Here is a 23,946-nt window from a genome sequence, read left to right as displayed (position 1 = left end):
TCATCACATTACTTAGGATGCAGGAGGTAAGTCTGTCTCAGCTGAGCCCTAAAGCCTTCTACAGCTTTTAGAGCATAGTGTAAATCCCTGCCAAAAATTTCAATAACATAAAAAGAAGAAAAATCTCCTTGTATCAGACTTTAAAGATATATACATATATGTATATATATATATATATATATATATACATATATGTATATATATATATATATATATATATATATATATATATATATATATATATATATCTGTAGCCTCAAGGCAACTAAAAATAGTATGTTTTTTGAAACATAAAGGTAAATTCTTTTTTTTACAAAAATTAAGTTTTGGGGAAGAAAGCAATACTCTACATAATGACATCTCTCTTGATAGGACTTAATAATAATTGATGCATTATCTATTTTCCCTTTGAACATGAATGAACAAATTACTAGAATAAGGTTACCTAATGATACACAAAAGCTTCACTAATTTGGACTAATTGAGTGGAAAGACCAACCTGAAATGTACTGAAATATAAAGTACAAAATATTTTCAAAATGTGTAACTGTAAGAAAATTATATTATTTTCAAGTAAACACTGTAACTCAGTAGGCTGTTGGCAAAGTGAGGTCACTGGGGACTTCTTTAATAAATAGAAAAGCATAATCTTAGCATGTTAACTGATATATATGAGTTCTAAAGAAAAAAAAGTCAGCTAAACAAAATCATAGAATTTTAGAGCTGGAAAGTGTCTCATAGATCATTTAGTCCAACCCATCAATTCACAGATGAGGACACTGAAGCCCAAAGAGGTTTAGTGACTTCCCAAAGTTATTTAGTTAGTAAATAGAGCCAAAGCTATAATTCATCTATCTTGACTCATAGTTTAAGCTCTTCTTCCATAGGGGTACTTTCCTTGAAATTTTATCACCCTGTTGATTTACTTATTACATCCTTTCTCTCCTATCCACCTTCCTCCAATTATCAGAACAAACGTAAACTTCAGCTTAGCTCTGTCTGAATTACCACATATTTCAAATTAAGAGAGTCCAAATTATTGAGATTTATCTATATTTCACATACCTCCTGAATTTTTAGCCTTTTAATTTATGGCAAAATACTTTTTATTATGAAATGATTACTTTATAGTAACAGATAACTAATTTTCATTTACTTTGTGGTCTGGAAAAGGAAAAAATTACTATTGTTATTAGAATTCAAAAACCTTAGAACAGTGTAAAAATTCCAAATTCCATTCATATTTTAGTAGCCAAACTGTGAGGAATATTTCTAGGCATAGGTAGGGTTACCTTCTCTAACAAGAGCTGAGAACTTAAAGGCTGAAGGGACCCTAAAAAACTAACTTAGAAAAACTAGTGACTTTCAGGGGAAAAAAACCAAACAAACAACATTCCAAGGGGGCAATTATAGAAACTGGATTTGGTTCTAGGAGCTGGTTACGTGGTATATGCACATACTTCTTATGACACTGGTCATTCGTCAATAAATTGTTCAATAGTTCCTCTTAATCCCAAAAATTTCATTTCTAGAACTTGTTTGAATATATTCTTGGCATACAACATGATAACCATCACATATTTAAAATTTCTTCGCCATCATATAAGGATATACTAGTACTCAGAACATTACGATAGCATCAGAAGTCTAGTATATTAGTTGTAGCACAATGGGCCTCTGACCTTTTCCTGCATCTCACCAATTATAAACCATTCCTATCTCCCCATAAAGTAACTACTCTCTCTCTCTCTATGAGTCATGTCTGCTCGAACAGACTGTAAAAAACAGCTATCCTCTCTGAAGCAAGCAAATACATAAAGCATCAAAGGATCCACAAATGAGAGGAAAATTTCTCCCTCTTTCCCTCTCCCTCCAATGCCTTCCCCCATCCCCATCACCGGAATCCCTTAGGGCCCAAAAGGGCCCAGCCACAACCTCATAAGGAGCTTTCAAGGGCTCTAGAGTAAGGGAGAAAAGGATATGTAGATGGTAGATAGAGTCACTGACTGGGGCTCATATTTAGCTTTCGATAACTACCTCTTGCTGTGAAGACCAAACAAACTGATATTCAAATTATTAATTATTTACTACTTTCTCAGAATGCCTTTGGCATTAGCCTCAATTCTCAATTTTAAGTAACAGTTTCATTGTGATGGTCACTTTTCATTAATGAAGAATACTAGGATCTGGAAACAATTTTTATGGCCAGCTATTGGGGCAATGTGTGAATAGTCCATTAAATGATAGAAATATCCACTAAAGGAAATTTACTGATATGTAACATTTGCCCACCACTATGGAACTTCAAGTAGAAAAAAATTTTCTACCTGGCATATGAAAGGGCAGAATTATGTCTAAAGAATATTGTCTGATGAAAGCAGTAACCAAAGAACAGCTAAAATAGGCAAGGATATTGATGGTGGAGCTTCAGGTGTTTTTGTAGCTCCAGTATTGGATTATCTTCACATCAAAAAGACCATCCATGAAATTCATAGTTGATACAATGGTAATTGCTTCAAGTTTTCTTGCTCTAAGTTTGAAAATTTTTTATTTATTTAAGTCTGCACTTAGTCGATTATATGTATGAATGCTTATTCAAATTAGGGCTCAACTTTGAAACTAAAATGGCAAAATCAAAGCCATTATTAGGGTGGGACAACTTGGGCTTAGTTCCAAGGCACTAAAATTTAGAGGGCATGAAATTTAACATATGCTCTCCTTTAGCAGAGCAGAAACTACTATAGTAACTAATTTCCTTCTCCCATTCAACTAAATTTGTTTTTCTACTTCTTGTATTATTTCACATCTTGAATTACAAAGTAGATTTGTGGGCAGATTTTGTGCTTTTCCCAGATACCAAAAGTGTTAATTACACACTTGGTAATATCTATATCTGTAGCTAACATAAATTATGACTTATCTGTAATAATTAAAATAAAATATGGAATTTAGTAAATATAATTGTTTTAGAAAGTATTGTTTTAGGAAAATTTTCTTTCACCATAATCATAGTTGAGGTTCAGTTAACTGGAAGGAGTGGGCAATGAATGATTCACATTTACAGATAATATAAAAATTATACATATGGCTTCAGAATGTGTTTAATTTTCCTGCTTAGTTTGGGCCCTAACAGTATATAATCTTGTGTTCCTTTATCATGATAACAAAATTGGTTGCATTTTTAGGCTACTGAAGACAAACAGGCTACTGCTACTTGCAATTTCTTTTCTTTCCCTATGTTAACCCTTTCCCTAAGCTCACCTGTTGGTCCCCTACTTGTTTTTGCCTCAAAACCTTTTCTCCCTTGTTTTAGTTTCCTCCATCATACTGGTCTTTAATGTTCTTTAGTATACATCAACTAATGGCAGAAGAGGCCCAGGAGAACTGATAAATGAGTGAACTTAGATAAATTAATTCACCTCTCTAGGTCTTATCTGTAAAGTGAGGGGGCTGATATTCAAGGTTCATTTCAGATCTAAATTTCTATGATTCTATGATTCTAAATGTGCTGAATGGCAGGGCAAATATTGCCTAGGATTCAAAATTTGTCATATAGAGAAATGAGGAATTTAGTATATATATGTGTATATGTATGCACACACACACACACATATACATGTATTAGTCCAAATTAGAATTTTTAAATAAAATGGATACAAACATTCTAGTATAAATACATACACACACAGATAATTCTTTTTTGAATGTGCCTTTCATAAAAACTATCCAAGTCATCTAGTGTAGTCTTTACTTACCTGGAAGATATCTTGATTGTCTCAAGTAGTACTGTTTGGCAGCTGAACTGGATGAAAACTCAGGGTCATTTTTTAAGACAGCAGCAGGCAAACTCCTGTTTTCCCCTCCTGACTTACTGGAGCTTGAGCGTATGGGTTCTGGTACACTGAAAGTAAATATACAAAATAGTATCAGAGTATACAAAACAAAAATGGTGTTTTCTTACTTACTCTTCATAAATCCTTTTAGAACAGCTAATGTTTCCCCTAAGTTTTCTTTAACAGAAATATTGTTTGGTACTAGCATCAATTAGGTGTTAACCTTGCTCTTCAATTTATAGTATGGTGAAGAGAAGATCATTTCATACTGTATTACATCAGGTGACAGTAACTAATTGGTTAAATAGACTAACTGCTTAGTTAGTTACTACAAATGGTGTTCTAATCTTTCAGAAAAATGAAGTTTTCTTAATTTAATAGTTTTATAGGTTTATAATCAGTCTGAAGATAGTAGGAAGGTAAGTCAATCATGGTGTGCTAGCAGTTAGCTCTGGCTTAAAGCTACTTGTTACATTTTTAGTGTGAACTTCAGATAACACACTTATTATACTCCCAGATATCTGCTACAAATCAGGGCTTATTTGATTGTTTAGAGTTAAGTAAGTGATAATAAAAATTAAACTTAAAAGTGTGTGCATACATTTTCCTCCCCAAATTCTGGTTGTCAGCTCACTCCTGAACTGCTCTATAAACATTGTGTAACTCAGCGGGAACGTGTTAGCTTAGGGAATGAAGTTATCACCAGACTAGAGGACTGGTGACTGTTGGCTAATTAGTTGGCTATAATAATCATTGGCATGATCGGCAAGTTACAAAAGGGTGTTTTGATTTATGGGAAGGGAAGGATAAGGGAAGGATTGTTGTGAGGGGGTAGATTAAGTAATAGGAGGGCAAGGTAGTGGGTGGAAGAAAAGCAATAGATCAAAGGGGTGTATAAAAGGGTATTCAGACTTAAGGGAATGGGAGGATAAGGAAGGGATCACTGGGGGTGGGATAGTTTAAGTAATAGAAGGGCAAGGTAGTGGGTAGAAGTTGAGGAAATAGGAGGGTTAAGAAAAAAGAGATATGCACAAAGATCAGGAGTAGAATCTCTTATGGAAAGTATGTATATTTGTATGTATGTATGTATGTATGTGTATATATGTATATGTGTATGTACATATCAATATCTATATAAATATATCCATGCTTAATTGTAGTGGGGGGGTAGAAGGGAGGAGAAAGGAGGGAAAAAGTAAAAAATATATAGCAGAGAACAAAAAACCTACAAGGAAGCAAAGAAAAGATGGACAGCTATCAACATAATACACAGTATTTAATATATAGGCTTTCTTGAAATAAACGTTATTGCTATATATTCTGAATCCTCTCCTATTTTCTGCTGTGCACGTGGTATTTTTTTCTTTTCTTATTTTATATTTGTTTATGATATGTTTCTTTTTCTTTTCTTATATATTTGTTTTAGTATTTGTATGACTTCAAGGCCATTTACCATCCCTGGATACTTTTTGCCATCTTATCAATGCCCTTCATAAAATATGTATGGTGTGCCAAACTAAACATAAAAATGCAGAGGTGGTCTGGGCAGGACAGTGGGACTATCCCCTCTCATTACTGCTAGAAGCTGAGCTACTCTTAATGAAGTCCAAGAGTCAATCAGCTTTCTTGACTGTCCTGTCATACTATTGACCCAAGTTAAGCTCGTACCCCACTAACATCCCCAGATCTTTTTTAGAAAACTACTGTTACCCATACTTCTACATCTTATAGTTGTGAAGTTGATTTTTATAGCCCAAGTGTAAGATTTTGACATATCCTGCTATTTAATTTCATTTTACTAGCTTCAGCCCACTGTTGTATCTTTCTGAATCCTGATTTTGTCATACAGTGTGTTTTCTTCCTCACAGATTTCTGTCATCTGCAATTTGATAATCACGTCCTCTGCTCCTTTATCCAATAGCCTTGATGCACTCTTACTGGAGTCTTCCTTGAGAATGAGCATTTAATCAGTTCTAAATTCACCTAACTGTACTATTGTTTAGGCCACTTCTCTTTTTTGAAAATCAAGACCACTTTTACCCTTTTCCAATCTCTTTTCCATAAGCTTTCTAACACCACTGATGGTGGCACAACAATCACAACTTTCAATTTGGTAAGTACCCTAGGATATATTTTACCTCAGCTAAGAGGCCTGAATTCATCAGGAGGAGCTAGGTGTTCTCTTACTATCTGAGTTTAGTGACCTGTAAGAATCATACCCATTAACCAAGGGCCATATTAACTGTCACCTTCCTTCATGAAACCTTCCCTGATCTCTCCCTACTCCTTAGCCAGGGGTAATGTCTCTCTCCTCTGAACTCTCTTAAGCACTTTTATCTCTATTATGGTACCAATACATTATTTTAAAGTAATTTGATTTCATGTATTTATGACTATTTGATTGTAAGATCCTTGAGGACAGAAACTATGCCTTTTTCATCTTTACATGAGCTGCAGCACTTAGCACAGTGCTTTGTAATCAGTAGATTCTCAATATATTTTTGTTGAATGAATTATTCTCATCATTATAAACTTTTTGATTATTTTGGGGCCTTTATTACTGTCTAGAATCTCTTTATGAACAAGTTTATAGAGGGTACTGTGAATATGAAAAAAATATATTCAATTAAATTAGAATCAGATAACCTGGGGTTGAATCTTAGTTCTATTATTTGCCAGTTATATAATTCTGAGTAAATCATTCATCTGAGCCTTTGTTTCATCTTCTACAAAAGGAAGATAATAAACTCACACCACTTCCTCCAGGGTTCTCATAAGGATATCAAATGGGATAACTCTTTAAAATATTTTGTAATGAATATGTGATATTCAATATGTATTTATCTGAATATTGGCCATGTACCTAGAAATCTACAAAACACAGTGGGATTTTCTAAAGGAGCATGAAGCATGGTTCTTGCTTTCAAGGAATTTGCAATGTCAATCTCACAAGGTATACACATATCAAACAATTAAGAGAATCATGTTAAACCTTTTGTTCTTGTTTCTGATTGGGGGGGCGGGATTAGTGAGGGGAAGGGAATAAGGAGCAGGAATTGTGATATAAATTAGGGAAGTTTATCCATTCTCACTTTACCATAGTGTAGTGCATGGACTACCACCTTTAAAATCTAAGTTATTTCAAATCCTGGTTTGGGAAGAATTGTACTATTTCTCCATTCTCTTTACCTTGTTCCCCATTCCTCACCCCTCCCCCAAGGGAAATTTAATAAATTTTCAATTAGAATGAGAACTGTGTAGGTTTTTTTAAAATTCCTACAGTTTGTTGAAAATACAATTCAAACATAAAATGAACCTCTCAGTAGGTGCCTGAACTTTCTTTTGGGAGGAGGGAGACATTTGAACTTGTATGTATGTAAGTGAGAGATAAACACATTATCTACTTAAAAACTGCCTTGATCTCAACTCTGGTTAGCACACTTTCACCTTTACTGAATTTTCTCATCCCAAACTGAGAATACTAAAAAACAAAAAGACATTAAAAAAAGCAAACATCACAGTCAGCATTCTCTGTGAATTAAGATTTATATACATAAGTGTATATATTTTTAAAAAGCCAAAACCATGGCAAACCAGGATTCAAACTGGGCAATCTTAGGTTTTCAAGGTAGCAGCCCATACACTACATGATGGCAAATAGCTGTTAGACAAGCTTCCCTAATTTGTATCATCCCTTGTCTCACTGCCTTCTCTTGAGTACCTAGAAGAAAAAAAAATTAAAAATAAATTTACCAAAGTAAATACCTTTTCATAACTCTTAACAATATTTAACCCCTCTTTCACTCCACCCAGAGTGTCCTTCACCTAATTTGTCAGTTATGAAAAAAAAAATCAAAGACTAAACTCTAAAAAAATTTTCAGCAAAAGTTATAAAAACTTCCAAAAGGTTTCTAATCTGTTTTTTCATCAACAAAGTAAAACTCTAACATCACGCTGGGGTAGGGCTCACCTGCTCATTTGCTAATAGTCATACCCACTGTAAAGAGGTATTTTTCAGCAAATGGGCCATAACATATGTTATATATTTTGTCAATCACAGAGCCTAATTTAGAATATCTTTTAAAGGTTTATAAAAAAAATCAGCTATAAATCCTATACTACACATAGCTTAAATTCATTATATAACAACTTTAACAAAACAAAAACTACCACATAACAGTTATCATCAACAATACTTTTTTTTTTAAATGGCACAGTGTGGTAGAAGTAAAGATTCCTGTCCACTATGAAACACAATGAAATGGTTTGGAAAAAAAACAAGTGAAAATAACTGCCATTTTTTAATCAACCAAAATTAACTGAAGAATCAATAGAATTTAATGCCTGGATATGGGAGATAAGAAGAGAAAAGAAACAATCTCCAAGAATCTTTTCTTATAATAAAGTTGCCATGAGCTAAAATAACCTTCACTTGTTGCAATGGAAGCCTTACCTAAATGCCAAATCCTTTTTCTTCTTTTCTTTTGGAACAGAGATGCTGGGCTTCTTGGAATGTGAGACTCCAAAATCAAAGTCGTCAATATCTTCCCAGCTATCTCCAGTTTTGAGCACAGTCTGACCCCAACGCCTTCTACCATTTTTATGACCCACTGCAACATTGTGCTTCTGTGGTTAAAAAAAAAAAAACAAAAACAAAAACAACAAATCAGTCATAATTACTTCATATTTATATAGTCCTTTAGATTTACAAAGCATTTTCCTCATAATCATCCTATGAGGTAGTTAAAGTAGTTAAAATTTTATTATTTCCATATCAAGGTGAAGAAACTGAGGCTCAGTCTGAGTGCTGGAGTGGGAATGTGACCTCAGTTCTCTTGACTCTAGTTATCATACTCTTAATACATCACACTTGCCTTTTATGATTAACAAATGTTTATTGAACACTTATTATTTGCAAGATACTGTGTTGGACACTAAGGGTACTTGCCCTCAATTAACTTACAATCTAGTTGAGGTAAGAAATAATTCATGAAAGATTATTTAATAATAACAGGCAACAAAATAAAGACTAAATTATGTAGAGTGGTTTCCAAATTCATTTGGCCTACTGCTCTCTTTAAAAATAAATTACTCAGCGCTCCCCTGGGGTTAGGTCAGGTTAACCCTTATTTTTATTCAATGCCCCACAACTGTACCCAAGGCTACTACCGGCTCCCCTCCCCTGATTGTTCCAGTGCTAGCCAGGGGTGGTATCTTCCACTTTGGGAACCTATGTCTAGACTGTAGACAGTAAGTCTTATAGGAATTAAGAAAAAAGAAAGCTCTCTCTGATCTGGAATAACTGGAAAAGATTACATGGAAGAGGTCGGCTTTGCACTACTTCAAAAGATGAATAGTACACAAAGAAATGGAAATGGACATTCCAGTTAGGAGTAGCCATGTGAGAAAACACATGAGTTGGAAGAACCATTCTCCAACATATAAGTGGTCAAAAGACATAAACACTTTTCAAAAGTAAAAATGCAAATGATCAACAACCCTATACTACATTTCACTACACATAGGAACATTCTTTCTGTCACTGACTACCTGGATTGATAAATGCTCAGGAATGGGATTACTGGGTCAAAAGATATGTACATTTTAGTGGTTTTTCTTACATCATTCCAAATTATTTTTCAGAATGATTGGACTAATTTACTGATTCACCAACAGTGTGTTAGTGGGCCTGTTCCACCACTGCCCCTCCAACAATTACTTTTTAAAAAATCATATTGCCAATCTGTTGGGTCCTAAGTGAAACTTCAGAATTGTTTTATTTTCATTTTTTTTATTAGTGATTTAGACCACTTTTTCCATATAATTGTTAACAATGTGCAATTCTTTTGAAAACTTTTTGTTCCCATCCTTTCACCATTTATTTACTGGGGAGTATTTTTAAGTTAAATGTATTTGTATCAATTCCTTATATATCTTAGATGACAGATTTTTATCAGATATATGTGATGTAAAAGTTCACCCTCCCCCCAAGAATATGGGTTATTTGTACTTCTATCAATACAAAATCTTCTAAATTTTTTTGTAACTGAAATTGTCTACTTGGCCTTTAACAATCTCTATCTCTCATAAATCTGAAAGATATGTCCTTCAGTTCTCCTTCCTTTTTGGTGTACTTTTTCATATTTATGTCACATATACCTTTGAGGCTTCCTATGGAATACAGTATAAGATTATGACATAAAATTTAATTTCCGTCAAACAGCAGCATTACAACATTACATAAAAGAAGATATACTAAGAATAAGAAATCTAGGAAATAGGGAGGGGGAAGCATGGTAGAGAGCATTTGGATGAAGATCAAAACAGACATATACAGAAACAATATCATCTTCACAGAATAATACACACTACGTAAGGAGGAAGTGGAACCAGATGAGGAATTCAGGAAACAGATCCAAAGCCTGGGATGAGAATATGGAATAGTAGTAATGGGGGACTTCAATCACCCAAACAAACTGCAAAAGATCTCTCACTGCCAAAGGCAGAGCATCTAATCATTTCTTGACTTGACTAAATAGTAATTTTTTTTCCCCTCAAAAGATAGAAGAATTTTTTGTATTTGATTCTCACCAAAAAGAAGGAACTGGTTGCTGGGGTAGAAATGAGCAGAACCCTGGTAGTAAATGAGAACTTCATTTAGAATTTGTGATAGAGGGGCAGCTTGTTGGCGTAATGGATAGAGCACCAACCCTGAAGTCAGGAGGACCTGAGTTCAAATCTGCCCTCAGACCAAACACTTGACACTTACTAGGTGTGTGACCCTGGGCAAGTCACTTAACCCCAACTGCCTAAAATAAATAAATAAATGAAAGTATATTAGATTAGAATTTCTGATAGAAAAGTAAGAAAAATCAGGAATGATCTGATATGCAGCCTAGATTTTGGTGATCTCAAAGGATTCAAATAATAGTTAGGATCCCAGGGAGCAAAATTCTATACAAGAAGTAACGAGAAAGTGGACCCTCAAAATTTAATTCTGAAGCTACAAAGAAAAACAATTCCAATGAAGAATAACAGGCAAAGTCATTTAAGACTGATATGGATATACAAACAACTCATTAATTAATTTATATTTTTAAAAGACACATGAAGAATATGAATGCAAAGGAAGGTAAATATGAATAAATTAAGAAACAATATAATTATTTAAGAATAGCATTAAGAGCACTGAAACTGAATGAGGTGAGGCTGGTGAGGAAGGTGAAGAACAATAAAAATTAGGTTTTTAGTCATATAAGGGAAATTGGGGTGGATGCTACTTGGAGTAGATGAGGAAATGATAACTAACAACACAGAGAAGGCAGAGCTGCTCAACTCATACTTTATTTTCTCTGCCAAGTAGAAAGAACTTTGGTATGTAAAAGATGGAACACAAATAACTAGATGGTAGATAAAACTTAAGATAAATAAGCAAACAGCAAGAGATCATTTAACTGCTATCTGTACTTGAACAACAAGAATTCTTTCTACAATACACTTGACAGGCAGTCAACTGGCGTTGCTTGAAGATCTCCAGTGAAGGGGAATCTATGGTTCTTGGCCTAGATGAACTACATCTTTAGGGGATGAAAGAACTAGCAGGCATGATGGCTAATTCAATATCAGTGATCTCTGAGAGATCAAAGAAAATATGGGAAATGCAGAAGAGAAAGAAAATGTGCTGACTTGCTTTTAAAAGGAAAAAAAACAGACTGTGCTAATTTTATGCCAATGAGCCTGACCCTCATTTCTGGCAAAATTCTAGAGTATGTTATTAAAGGAACTCTCGTTAAACACGAAGGCCAATCAATGAAGGAGAAAGACCACAAAACTTGGAATGAGAATGTGTGCTGCATCACATCTCAGCCCAATGGCTACATCACTTCTGAGTAAGTCATTTCATCCCCCTAAACTCTAGTTTTCCCATTTGTAAAAGGGGCTAATAATAACAACACATATTGCACAATCGTGTGAATTCAACTGAAATGAGGTTTGTAGAGTATCTTGTAAACCTTAAAGCTCTACGTAAATTTCAGCTACTGTCATCACTATCACCATCATCACTATTAATCTATTATTATTACTGCTAAGTGACCGGTCAACAAGAATGATTATGCCCTTATTATGTGCCAGGAGAGAAAAGAGTGATCACAAAGAGTCAGTTATGCCAAATTTAAATGATTTCCTTTTTAGATAGGTTTAATAGACTAGGAAGTGATGAAAACGCTACACACAGATGTAGTTTACCTAGATTTCAGCAAAGCATTTTACAAACTCTCATGTTTCTTTTGGAAATGATAAAGAAATGTGAGATGATAGCATCGTTAGGTGGGTTTGGAATTGGTTGAATGGCTAAATCCAAACAGCAGTTATTAATGGTTTGATCTCATCTTGGAAGAAGGGCCCCTGAGCAGCGTGCTAAGGATGTGTACCTTGCCTTGGTGGTATAACATTTTTATCAATGACCTGGATAAAGGCATAGTTGGCATGTTCATTAGATTTGCAAATGACACAAAGGTGGGAGGGAAACTAACACACTGGATGACCATCAGGATTCAAAAAGATGTTAGGTTAAGAGTATGGGACTAATCTAAGATGGTGAAATTTAAGGATGAGATAAGATAAATATAAGTTCTCAATTCTGGATTCCAAAAATCAACTTTACAAGAATAAAGTAGGAAGGTGGGGTTGGGTAACAGCTTGTCTGAAAAAAGGACTGGAGTTTGTAGTAGACTGAAAGTCTAATGAGTCAACAATGCATCAGCAGCCAAGAAAGTTAATGCAATCTTACGCTGTATCAAAAATGACATAGCAACTAGGAGTAGGTGGGTGATAATACCACTATACTTTGTCCTGATTAGACTGTACCCGTTATGTTCCATTCTGGGAGGGACACTTATAAGCTGAGTGTGTTCAGAGGACTGCAAATAGGATGATGAAGTGACTTGAGATCATGTTCTATAAAAAGATTGAAGACACTGGGAATGTGTAACCCAGAGAAGAGAAGACTTGCAGGATTAAGACAGCTGCTTCCAAGTAAATGAAGAATAATTAGCCTTATTCTACTTGGCCTCCAAAAGATGAACTAAGAAGTTGCACATTTAGTCTTGATATAAGGGAATACTTCATAATAATCAGAACTACATAAAAGCAGAATAAGCTGCCTCAGGTGGTCACACTTGCTCATCATGAAAGGCTGGATGATGACTTTCCAGATAGAGAGAAGTGGGGATTCTTGTTCAGGTATAGGCTAGAGAAGACAGCCTTTGAAGTTATTTCCAGCTTTGAGAATCTGGGATTCTTTAATTAGAAAGGAATGGATGAATTTGAATGATATCATAAAGGAAGAATCAATTGAACTTAGTAACAATTAGAAATGGAAGAGGAGGGAGAGGAAGGACTCACAAGTTAACTAACATTTTGAGTCTAGCTAATTAAGAAAAATGGTAAAATGAATGGAAAAATGGAAGCTGGGAGAGGGAGCTACTCTTGAGGAGAAGATAAGGAATTTAATTTTAGATGTTTTGAGTTGGATAAAAATGAGGGAAATCTAAGTGAGTATGTTCAGAAGGCAGCTGGAAATGCAAGGCAAAAGGTTGGGATAAAAAAGACAAGAGATGAAGATAAAAATTTTGAAGTAATCCATTGAAGTGAGAGTTGAAACTACAGGAAAGATCTTTCTTCTCTCTGTGGGAAGGAGACTGAGGATCAAACCTTTGGGAATATATAGTTAGGGGAGAGGAAGAAGGGTACATAAGGAAGACATTAAAAATGAAGTTTAATGCTACATATTATCTAATTCAGAAAACATCCTCCCTTTAGGCCAACTAACAGTTAGAAACAACATAAAATAGATACGAAAAATTCTGAAGAACTTAAATTAGCACTCAAGAACTGAATGCTTTAAAATTTTTATTTTGAAACCATTTACATCTCAATTACTAGTTTTTAAAAAATGTATAGAGTTTAGTTGTTAATTGCTTTCCATTATTGAGTTTCTGTTTTGTCTTTCATATTTAAGTGGCAGAAGAGTGGATTTTTTTCCCTTTTGGATATTTAAACCCACAAATTTGTCAAGACTGTCCTTTGGGGAAGAAGTACTTTAATACAGAACTGACATACATTTTTCTAAGGTTTCTTTGAAAGGTCTGAAAACAAGGCCCTGACAATCTCATTAGTGAAACAATTCCATTTTGTTATCGCCAATTACTTACAGGTGATGAGTTTTTGATTATACTCGGAAATAACGGTTCTTGATGTTTTTGGTGAGGCTGTTGTTTTGAAGGCTGCTGGGTAGGCAAGTTCTGTGGCAACTGAACTGGTTGTAGTGGCTGATGGCTAATTTTCTGCTGGGGATGTGGCTGGGCCTGGTCATCTGGTGGAGTTTTAAGTTCTAATTCAACAAAGGATTGTTTTGGCTCTATTGGCTGAAGTTGTTTATTCACAGGTTGCTTTGGTTCCAAGTATTGTGGTGGAGGGCCTAATATTTGACCAACTTGAAAATACGGATATTTCAAAGCCTGAAAAAACATAGAAAACATTAAATATATTAAAAATTAAGATAATAACAATAGGTAGCATTTAGAAACCATTTTCAGCTTTGCAAAGTATTTTACATATGTTAGCTCTCTTGTAAATGTAGCATTTATCACAAAGCCAGAACTACAAATATTTAAAAAGCTTAATATGTAGCTGTTGAAATTGACCAACTTTCCTGTTATTACTTTAAATTAGACATGCTGGTTAGTGACATACTCATTTTTAGTGGTGATAAAATAAATCAGTCCTAACTGCAGTTTATGAAACTTGTGATCTGAATGGTCTATGTAACATTCAGTTTCATAGTTATTCATAATTTTCATTATCTTAAGCATCATAACTGCCAATATTTGAAAACTGTAAGGAGTTTAATATCAAATATACAACACTGACTTAGTATGGAGATGCACTAAAATAATAAAGTTTTTGGTAGGACAAAATAGAAGCAGACTGATAAAAACAATTAATATTTTTGCTAATTTAAAAAGAAGACCAAAGGTAGTAGCATACAGGTAGATTCAGAAGGGGAAACAGCAAACATCAAAAAAGTTTGACTTTTCAAATATGGTATAATGTTATTTTGTTTTGCTCTATCTAATAAAGACATAGACCATCCAAATTTATGAATCTGGGTTGAACATTTACTCCATGTTTTGATTGTTAATTGGTGTTTGCCATAAATATATTATTACAGAATTAATAATTTTTAAAAATATACTTTGCAAGTTCCATAGACCTGTGATTCTATGGAGTAGGGCTTTTCAAACATCATGGTAAGGTCATTCAGGATAGGGAGGAGATGAAGTTATGTATGGGTAGGGAGGAAATGAAGTAATCTATTCCTAAATCCTTCCTCACCAGAAGCAAAGTGACCATTCCTCTTTCTGTTTACTAAATAGAAAAAAAAGAGCATTGCTTTCTTGGTAGATAGGGTTTGCTAGGAGGGAGGGGTGGGGGCAGGAGTGAAACAGAGAAGGAAGAGCAAAGGCAGGTAAGGGAGGAATTAAGCCTAGCTCTCTATGTCAGTGAACTAAGGACTCAAGGCCCACGAAGACTGACAACTATTGCTGACAGTTGTTTTGGGGGTACTTATAAATAGTACTGGGGAGTGGTTTGGAAAAATGTGTGACCTGCATCACTTTAACTTTTCTTCCAGAGGGACAGTTCTGGGTTCTTTGTATATTTGTATTGTAATTCCTAAGAATGAAATCTTAGGATACCATGTTACCAAAAAGTCCAGGACCAGCCCTGTGGGGAAAAGGTGAGGTAAGAGGAAGGCTACTCAAGAGCAGGGACTGACACCTCTTTAAGTATTTTGCCCTTGATTATCTGCTAATTTCCTGCTTAAGTGATACAAGTAGCTTAATGTTTGCTCATTTATTAGCTTATAAGGGACTACAGTGAGACATTGGACTATTTGGGAGGTTCTCTGTACAACACGTATAGTGTGTAATATCAAATCTAGCAAGATAATAAAAATGTAAGAAATCCAAATGTACAATCTAAAGCAATGGAGACTGTATGCTACATTTTTAAAAACTAACAAGTCTTTGCTGAGCTTCCATCAGACACAGATAAGTGCACTGTGTGTTTATAAACACTAAAAAAAGAGTAGCTCAAACAATTAAAATCTTAAAACAAAGAAATGACATAAATTCCTATATATAAAAAGAAAACTCTTTTCACAGTAATCTAAAAAAAATGTTTCTATGCTGAAGACTCAAGAGAGCTTTGTCTTTTTCTTTATAGGGATAAACTAGTGATGGATCAGATAGTATAATTTTTAACACCTAAAAACAGTTAATACGCAATTCATTTAATATTTGAAACTTCCTAAAGTTAAATAATGTGGTTGGTTCCTATCCTAGTCCTGAATTTTTTTTTATTGAATACATTCACATTGTCAAACATGAAGGGAAAGAAATAATTTTACTAATATATGCATGTACTAATCATCTAATTTGGTAAACATTGATATTAAACACCTACTGTGTGCAAAGTATTATGCTAGGCCTTGGGGGTAAAATTTGGCTAGAACAAGGTACCTGGCATAATGATATCTCACAATGAAGTAGGAGAATAAAACAAAACTAAAGATAACCATGATAGTTAACATCACATGATAAGTATCAATAAACAATAAAGAAATGAAAGATCACTTTTGTGCTTTAGCTTTAATGAATTTGCTTTAAGGTTACGCTTCATTTGCCAAAGACACTGACTCTCTAAGTAATAGGCTGGTGATTTCATGTATCTTAAAAGAAGGAAAATCCTTCTGTGCAAAGAGTTAAGTCCTTTTAATCCACATCTGCTTGCAGAACTACAAGTGAATGGAGAGAAGGAGGAAGATGGGGATAGAATGAAGAAGAAATACAGGAAGTGAAGAGAAGCCATCATAATGGAAAATACAGAGAGGTGGTAAGGACAGAACCTTGAAAAAAGACTAAAAACAGTATAGAAAGGGGAAAGCATATTCAGAGGACAGTGAAGAATCAAATGAAAGGCAAAATTGAGGGGAAAAAAGCAACTTACACAGGGAGGCAACAGTGTATTTTTACTCCTGGATAACAAGAAATTAAATGCTAAGAAGCAAAACACAACCACCTCCTTTAGTTTTTGTCTCACATGTTAGAATTTAGGTCCTGCTTCTTCTGCCTAACTCTTAATTCTGAGCATTTCTCTTTGCTTAATCCTCAAAATCACTTTTTTAGGTCCTTTAGGGAAAAGACATACAATTTTAAGAGACTATGGACTGATATGATTGAGTGTGCCAAATTTGCAAACACCAAGATGGACACTCAGAGCGTAGAGAGGGAAGGGATAATACTGACCCTCTACCTCGCCCCATGCTATCTACCTGTGAGGGTCAGGAATGGAAATTCTTGCGTGGTTGGGGTCAGAGAAGCTACTGTGGCACTGCAAGGAATAATATTATGTTGTCACGAATGAAGGAATGGATCCTCTCAATACTGCATGGTGCCTCTGTGTAGCAACAACAAAAATTCCACCCTCAAATTATAAGGCAAGACCAGTCTAATGCAGAGAAGGAGTTGGTGGTCATCTTTGTTATGTGATTTGAAGTATGTTCATCTCTGACCTGAAATACTCCTTTCAAAGCTTGTCTAAAATCCTGCCATTTCTTTGGGTTGAGTACGGTCCTCTTTAGGTTCCTCTTTTTAAACAAAAACTTCCTTAGCAAAGGGGAACCATTAATGCATGCAACTATGTTAATGATTCATTCAGGGCCAGGTCTCTTCAGAATTCTGAATCCTTTACAATTCAAAGATTTTATAATTTGGTCAAGGTCAACCCTGCCAAAGGGACACTAGATACCTGTATTGAAAAGGGTTTTAGCTGAAAATGTTTTAAAGGATAGAATTTACCATAAAATGAGGGAAAGAGTCATTATACCTGGCTTGCAGTTGGTCGTTTTTTTGGGTCCCAATTCAGCATATCGCCCATAAGTTGTATAGCTTCACTACTTGCATTGGGAATTAGAGTTTTCAAATTTATAGGAACACATTGTGGAAAGCGGAAATTCATAGAGGATGCAAGTTGGTACCCTTCTGGCCAGTCACTCTACAAAAAAAAGAAAAAATAGACACAGTTTTTTTCTTTTTTCATGTGGAAATATAATACAGATCCAAAGCCAACCTATATATGTAAATTATATATCTCATTTTTACCACAATATAGCAATAAAATTAATCATAAACAAATTTTGAATTCAGATATCTATGTAACTCAATGAGCAAGCAGGGTTTTGATTTTGATTTTTTTTTTCAGTAAGGCCCAGTCTTGAGAAATACCAGTGAAGAAATTCTCCATACTAATGCAGATCAACAACTGTTTCAAAATTTAGAGTATCAGAGAATTGCCTGGGGTGCTTAGAGGCTAAGTTACTTGTTCAAGGACACAGAACCAATATGTGTCAGAGGCAGAGCTTGAACCCAGGTCTTTCTTACTTGAGAGTATCAAGGAGAGATAAACAGCTGGTTTAGGCTAACAGAATTAAGCTGAAAGTAATAAAAAGTCACACGAAACAAAACTATTTTTCTCATGTATGAAATGTGATCATCACATGATGAGAATGATTTTCATACAGGGTTTGTGGGGTCAGTTTCATTATGCTTCTGAACACACTCCATTACATTTTTTTTCCTGAGAACTATAATTTTGGAAAGCCAGCAAAAATTAGAAAAGCAAATTAAAACCAACCATGTAGAAAATTGCCTAAAACTGAAATGAACAAAAAAAGTACCTGCTAGGCTTTAGTAAATACTTTCTAGGTTATATTTTTCTGGGCTTTTTCATTCTTCACTAGCCAAGAATGGTTAACAAGGAGTTGTTCTTTCAAAGGCCCCCAGTGACCTCCTACTTATTAAGTCCTTTTTCCTATCCTATCCTTGTTCTCCCTGACCTATCTGCAGCTTTTTATACTTTTGTGTTATCTGCCACTTCTCCTTGGTCCTCGATCCTTTCTGTCCTCCCTCTGAGGGCAAGTTCAAGAGACAGGAAAGAACGACGAGCTTGCCAATTAACCATGTTATGACAATTAACCATTAACCAATTATGACTATGGACAAGTCACTGCATCTCCCTGGGACTCAGTTTCCTCACCAAAAAATAAGAAAGTTGGACTAGATGATCTTTAAGTTCCCTTCCAGCTCTTCATCCAGTAATTCAGGCCACTCCGCTGACTTCTCATTTTCTTTCTAAACACTTAATGTGGGCCAGGCCTAACTTCTCAGATCCCTTTGCATTCTCTCATCTGGCAATTTCATTAATTTCTATGACTACAACTTTGGCTGAAGACTCCCATATATTTATCTCTAGCCTTGACTTTGGCTATTGAACTTTAGACACATATCTGCAACTATTGGCCAGTTTCATTGGCACCTCAAACTCCACATATCCCAGATCTAACTTAGTTAAACCTACTTCTCATTCTAATATTTCTATTTCTTTTTTTGGCACCAACCTTCCCCAATACCTAAGTTCTTAATCCTTGGATCAACTTTGACTCTTCCCTCTCGCTCACTTCTCAATATTTTTATTTATAATAAATCATACTGTGAATTTTTTCCAGAATGCTGGGGTATATTTACATATATATTTTCCAAGAGGGAAACTGTCCTGTGGAGATTACTGTAACCAAGGTTTTACTCTGCTAAATAAAATACAAGTTATGGACTTTGGGTATACTTATAAAATAGAGTTTGATTTTTCCTGTGTGATTTGTGAAATTTGTCTCATTACTCTATAGTCATACCTTACATAAATTAAACATTCAGCAATATTTATTGATGATAATATATAACAGAATATTCACTTTATTGTTTATGGTAGATGAAATTATTTTCCTTTTTGTATTTTATCTCTGGACTTTGATTGGGGAACCCTTTGAGATTAAGCTGATCTCTCCATGGGCCAAAAAAACTTAGCCAATGAAAACAAAGGTAAAAATCTAATTCAACTTTTAAAACTTGTGGGTTAAAAGTGCTTACCTTTCTGGGAGTCCCTAACACTTGGCAAATTTTGAAGATTTCATCTACCTCACTTGTCCCTGGGAAAAGTGGTCTCAATGTATATAGTTCAGCCATTATGCTCCCAACAGCCCACACATCAATGGGAGAACTATACACTGAAGATCTTAACAAAACTTCAGGGGCACGATACCTGTGGAAAAACAAAATAGAAAATGGGATACATGTTCTAAAATATTTATTAACAAAATGATTCCAACTATGAATTTTGGCCAATTAACAAACATTTACTGAGTATGTCATGTTAAAGATATTGTGCTAAATGTTGTAGATATAAAATATAATCTGACATCACAGAGAGTATAATCTAGTTGATATATCACAATACACACACACACACACACACACACACACACACACACACACCCCAACTATAAAGCAATATAGCATTTGAATGTTTGTGGTGCTATACACTGCCTGGCTCCTGGACAGTAGAGATGGGGTAAAAAAGCTGATATTACAAAATTCCTATGAATTTTTTGTTTGTAATCATAGTAAAATATACTTCGTGAAATAGCTCCATGCCTCATTCAAGACAAGGAAAAGGTTTCCTGTTCCTATTGGGGCATGGTGGTCACCTCAGTTCAGCTAATAGTAGAAAAAAAAAGTTTAAAGTGGGCCGACCTGGGAGCTTGAATTCGAAACTAGAGAGAAGTCAAGTTTGGAACTGTGAGGAGGCACAGGCCCAGAATGTCCATATGACATGTGTAGGTAGAAGATATGACTATATCATTAAGTGTAGGTATAGTGGAAAAGATCCAGCTTATAAAATCTACTTTAATAGACCAATTAGAAGAAAAGCAAGGGAAAAGGGCAAACAGACTCTGAAGAGACTAGCATTATGACCTCAGAGAAAAGACAAGGCAGTCAAAGTAAAAATTCAAAAGACAGCAGCTTTGGGGCTCAGATAAGGAAGAGTCTTTTCTCTCTGGGAATCTGTAGGAGTTAGGCAGAAGAGAAAGGAAAGGGTGGGAGTGAAGGAAACTTGTTTGTGGTCTTCTCCACAGTGGAAGACAAAGAGTAAAGAAATTATAGGGAGCTGAAGGAATTACTAGGGACCAGAAATCTGAAAAAAGCACCAGTGAGATTGCTGGTAGGGAAAAAAAAATCCGGAGTTACAAAATACACAAAGCCTATTGCATTGTGGACATCACACTGGTACAGATAATTGGTGCAATTATGGAATTCAGAGGAAAGAATGATCTTTGAGAATGACCCAGGAAACAATTAGAGATTACTAATAGCACTACCAGATAGCACTAACAGAACCTGCACTATGGAGATTTAATATCAAATTATTAACAATGATTTTGACTCCTGAACACTTGGGGGGAATTATTTCTATAAAACATATGAGGCATATGGGTTAAGACACCCATAAGTCACTCCCAGATATATAGAATACACTCCATCAGAGTGAAATTTTGTGCTTTCTGAATGAAGATTTTTAAAAAATAATAATGTAAAGACTCAACAGAAGGAACTTCCTTTCATAAGTCACTGCAAAATTGTATTATTCCAACTTCTAATTTAGGATAATATTTAGAGCTAGAAGGGACCTCAGAAATTATCTAGTTCATCCCTTTTGTGACATATGAGGAAACTGAGGCACAGAGAAATAAAGAATCTTACCCCAGTCTTACACAGATAGTAGGTAGCAGAGGTGTGATTTCTGACTCAGTCTTCTGTTTCCAAATCTTTCCACTGTGCTATGCTGACTCTCATCTTTGAGTTTGTTTTCTTTTCACTCACTTTCTCTAGTCCTACTCTCATTTTAAGATTTCTCAAATTATATGGTCTGAGTGGGTCTTTTACCCCATTATCCTTAATCACTAGAAAGCTGTGTTCTATTCAGAAACATACTTATATTTTTTTTCTCTCTTTAAATCCCTGCATTTAATTAAAAGACATTCCTAAATTTTAACAAAAGGAAATTTCTGGGTTCTACATCTTCTTTTAGGGGAATGGTGAATTGCCAAAAACCTCTATGGCAGTATTTTTAGTGAAACTTCAATATGAATCTAATTTACTTTTTTTTTCCTGAATCAATTACTTACCACCTGGTAGATACATAATCAGTATATGGTGGTTGTGATCTTAATTCTCTTGCAAGACCAAAATCGGCAATTTTCACAAGTTCTGGACCCATACAAAGCAAATTTTCTGGCTTCATATCTCTATGGAAAAATCCTTAAAAACAAGGAAAAGAAACCTAATGAATTATTATGGCTATTATCCAGATTTTATATTGTCTATAAGAGTAAAGCTTCTCTTAAAACATCACAGAGATGAACTACTATGTGATTAGCCTAAATGGAATACTTGTGGCATAGGGATTGGTGACATTTAGAAGACTCTTTAATAATCTGACTTCCTAAGTCACAGAACTATAGGGTTGTATATTTGAAAGGTATCTTCAAGATAATTTTTAAAAATAACTTACCCTATTTCTTACTTTAAAGGTGAGATTATTTGAATTGAGTATTTTTGCTTTAGAAGCCTACAAATGAAAATCAAAAGCCCACATCCTTAAATTAGTTCCTTTACCTACAGTTCCCATAATTTAAAATCCTTTTATGACGAACCAATTTCCTCTAGTAGTTGCTTAATGTAAAATAAGCCTAAGGGGTTCTTATCACAGCCTACTTGTGTAAAACCAGGAGCAAATCTGCATTTCTAAAACCTAACAGAAAAATAGGTGGTTTTGCAAAAATCGGTGAGCCTAATGAATGTTTTATATCTATCTATCTATCTATCTATCTATCTATCTATCTATCTATCTATCTATACATATATAATATTTTCTTTCTTTTTGATTTTCCTAAGAGCTCCTGTTTACGGGAGAATCTGGATGTATTTAACACGCTCAAGTAATTGTATTCTATTGGTGTCATGATGAACTTTCCACTAACGTACTACTCCAAGGCCTCAGCGTGGCATGGAGTTAACCAAATTCTTGAAGATTATACCGATGGAAGGTGGGCTTTATAACCTGACACAATGGATGGCTTTTAATATGAGTTCAGCATACAACTCTATTGCATGAGTCTATCTTCTGAACCTAGATAAATTCAGAGAGGCTCACTACCACAGGGTTAGTTATCAAATTCTAAACATTTTTGGCCACAGCACCTCCTCAAGATGGTTTACTAAGGGATAGAGGGCTTTCAAAAGGCATCTGTGAAGGGAATACCCATAGAAATGAGATAATGAATCTTTGAAATATCAAAGTATAAGTGGCATGGGAGAGCATTACATTGTGTTATGGATGTCTAGAGTTGGTAATAGTAAACATGGTAATGGTTAATGTAAACAATGAAAACTAAAAAAGACTTCCATAACAACCCCCTGCCCCTACAAATTATTTTAGATTATTTAAAAAGACCTTAGTATATTACAAGTAGCTTTATTCCCTTGAAATACTTATGTAGCACTAAAAAAACAAGATGACTTATCAAATCCAGTAGATTTATTTCAGACAGAAAAGTCTCATTTTCATCATATAAAATGAAAAATTATAACATCTGTAATGGCAGATTCTCACCAACATTAGCTTAAGAAACTTGGTAGTTAACAGATAGATTTCAATTTTTAACTCTATAATTAAATATATCAATAACTAATTCAGTTTGATTCAAAAAGCCATCTTATTTATTGTTGGTAGGTCATTAACAAAGTGTTTCTACAAACTATGTCTGGAATGCTTACTAAACTTTAAACAAACTGGTGTTTATAAAAACATCCATCACTTTGGAGCCTTGGTGTTTAAAGTCAGAAATATATTCTAATCTGATTGACTGCATATTCTCTAAGCATTTATTATTCACTTTGTGAATTGTCTGCTATAAATTTTGATCCCAGGCTGACTTGCTCCTTCGATCTACTTGCTGTCATCAATTTTTCTCTGTTTAGTGAAGGTAAACTAATTTTATAATTAGCCTAGGCAATACATTAAGTAGGAAGGCAAACTTGACCCAGAAATCATAATTAAATGCTGAACCAAATATGCATGATTTTAGTACGATATG

The 23,946-nt window shown here is 34.6% G+C and overlaps 1 protein-coding gene across 7 annotated transcripts in view; it reads right to left on the bottom strand.

Moving 5' to 3' along the window:
• The window catches only part of MAK (male germ cell associated kinase), a 78,575-nt gene that overhangs the window by 25,843 nt on the left and 28,786 nt on the right, over positions 1-23,946 (bottom strand). For all 7 annotated transcript variants that reach the window (XM_078153611.1, XM_021009879.2, XM_021009883.2 and 4 more), the window contains 6 exons: positions 21,976-22,108; positions 19,880-20,051; positions 17,784-17,951; positions 14,048-14,353; positions 8,287-8,459; positions 3,756-3,901 (listed from right to left, as the gene is read on the bottom strand). In XM_078153611.1, coding sequence (XP_078009737.1) covers positions 3,756-3,901; positions 8,287-8,459; positions 14,048-14,353; positions 17,784-17,951; positions 19,880-20,051; positions 21,976-22,108 — 1,098 coding nt within the window. The remainder of the gene's footprint in view (positions 1-3,755; positions 3,902-8,286; positions 8,460-14,047; positions 14,354-17,783; positions 17,952-19,879; positions 20,052-21,975; positions 22,109-23,946) is intronic.

The sequence above is a fragment of the Phascolarctos cinereus genome, unplaced genomic scaffold (genome assembly GCF_003287225.1).
Source record: "Phascolarctos cinereus isolate Bilbo 61053 unplaced genomic scaffold, phaCin_HiC Scaffold_4;HRSCAF=312, whole genome shotgun sequence".
Lineage (NCBI taxonomy): Eukaryota > Metazoa > Chordata > Mammalia > Diprotodontia > Phascolarctidae > Phascolarctos > Phascolarctos cinereus.
Note: the sequence above shows the minus strand (reverse complement) of the source record. Positions and strands in the feature narration are given on the sequence as shown.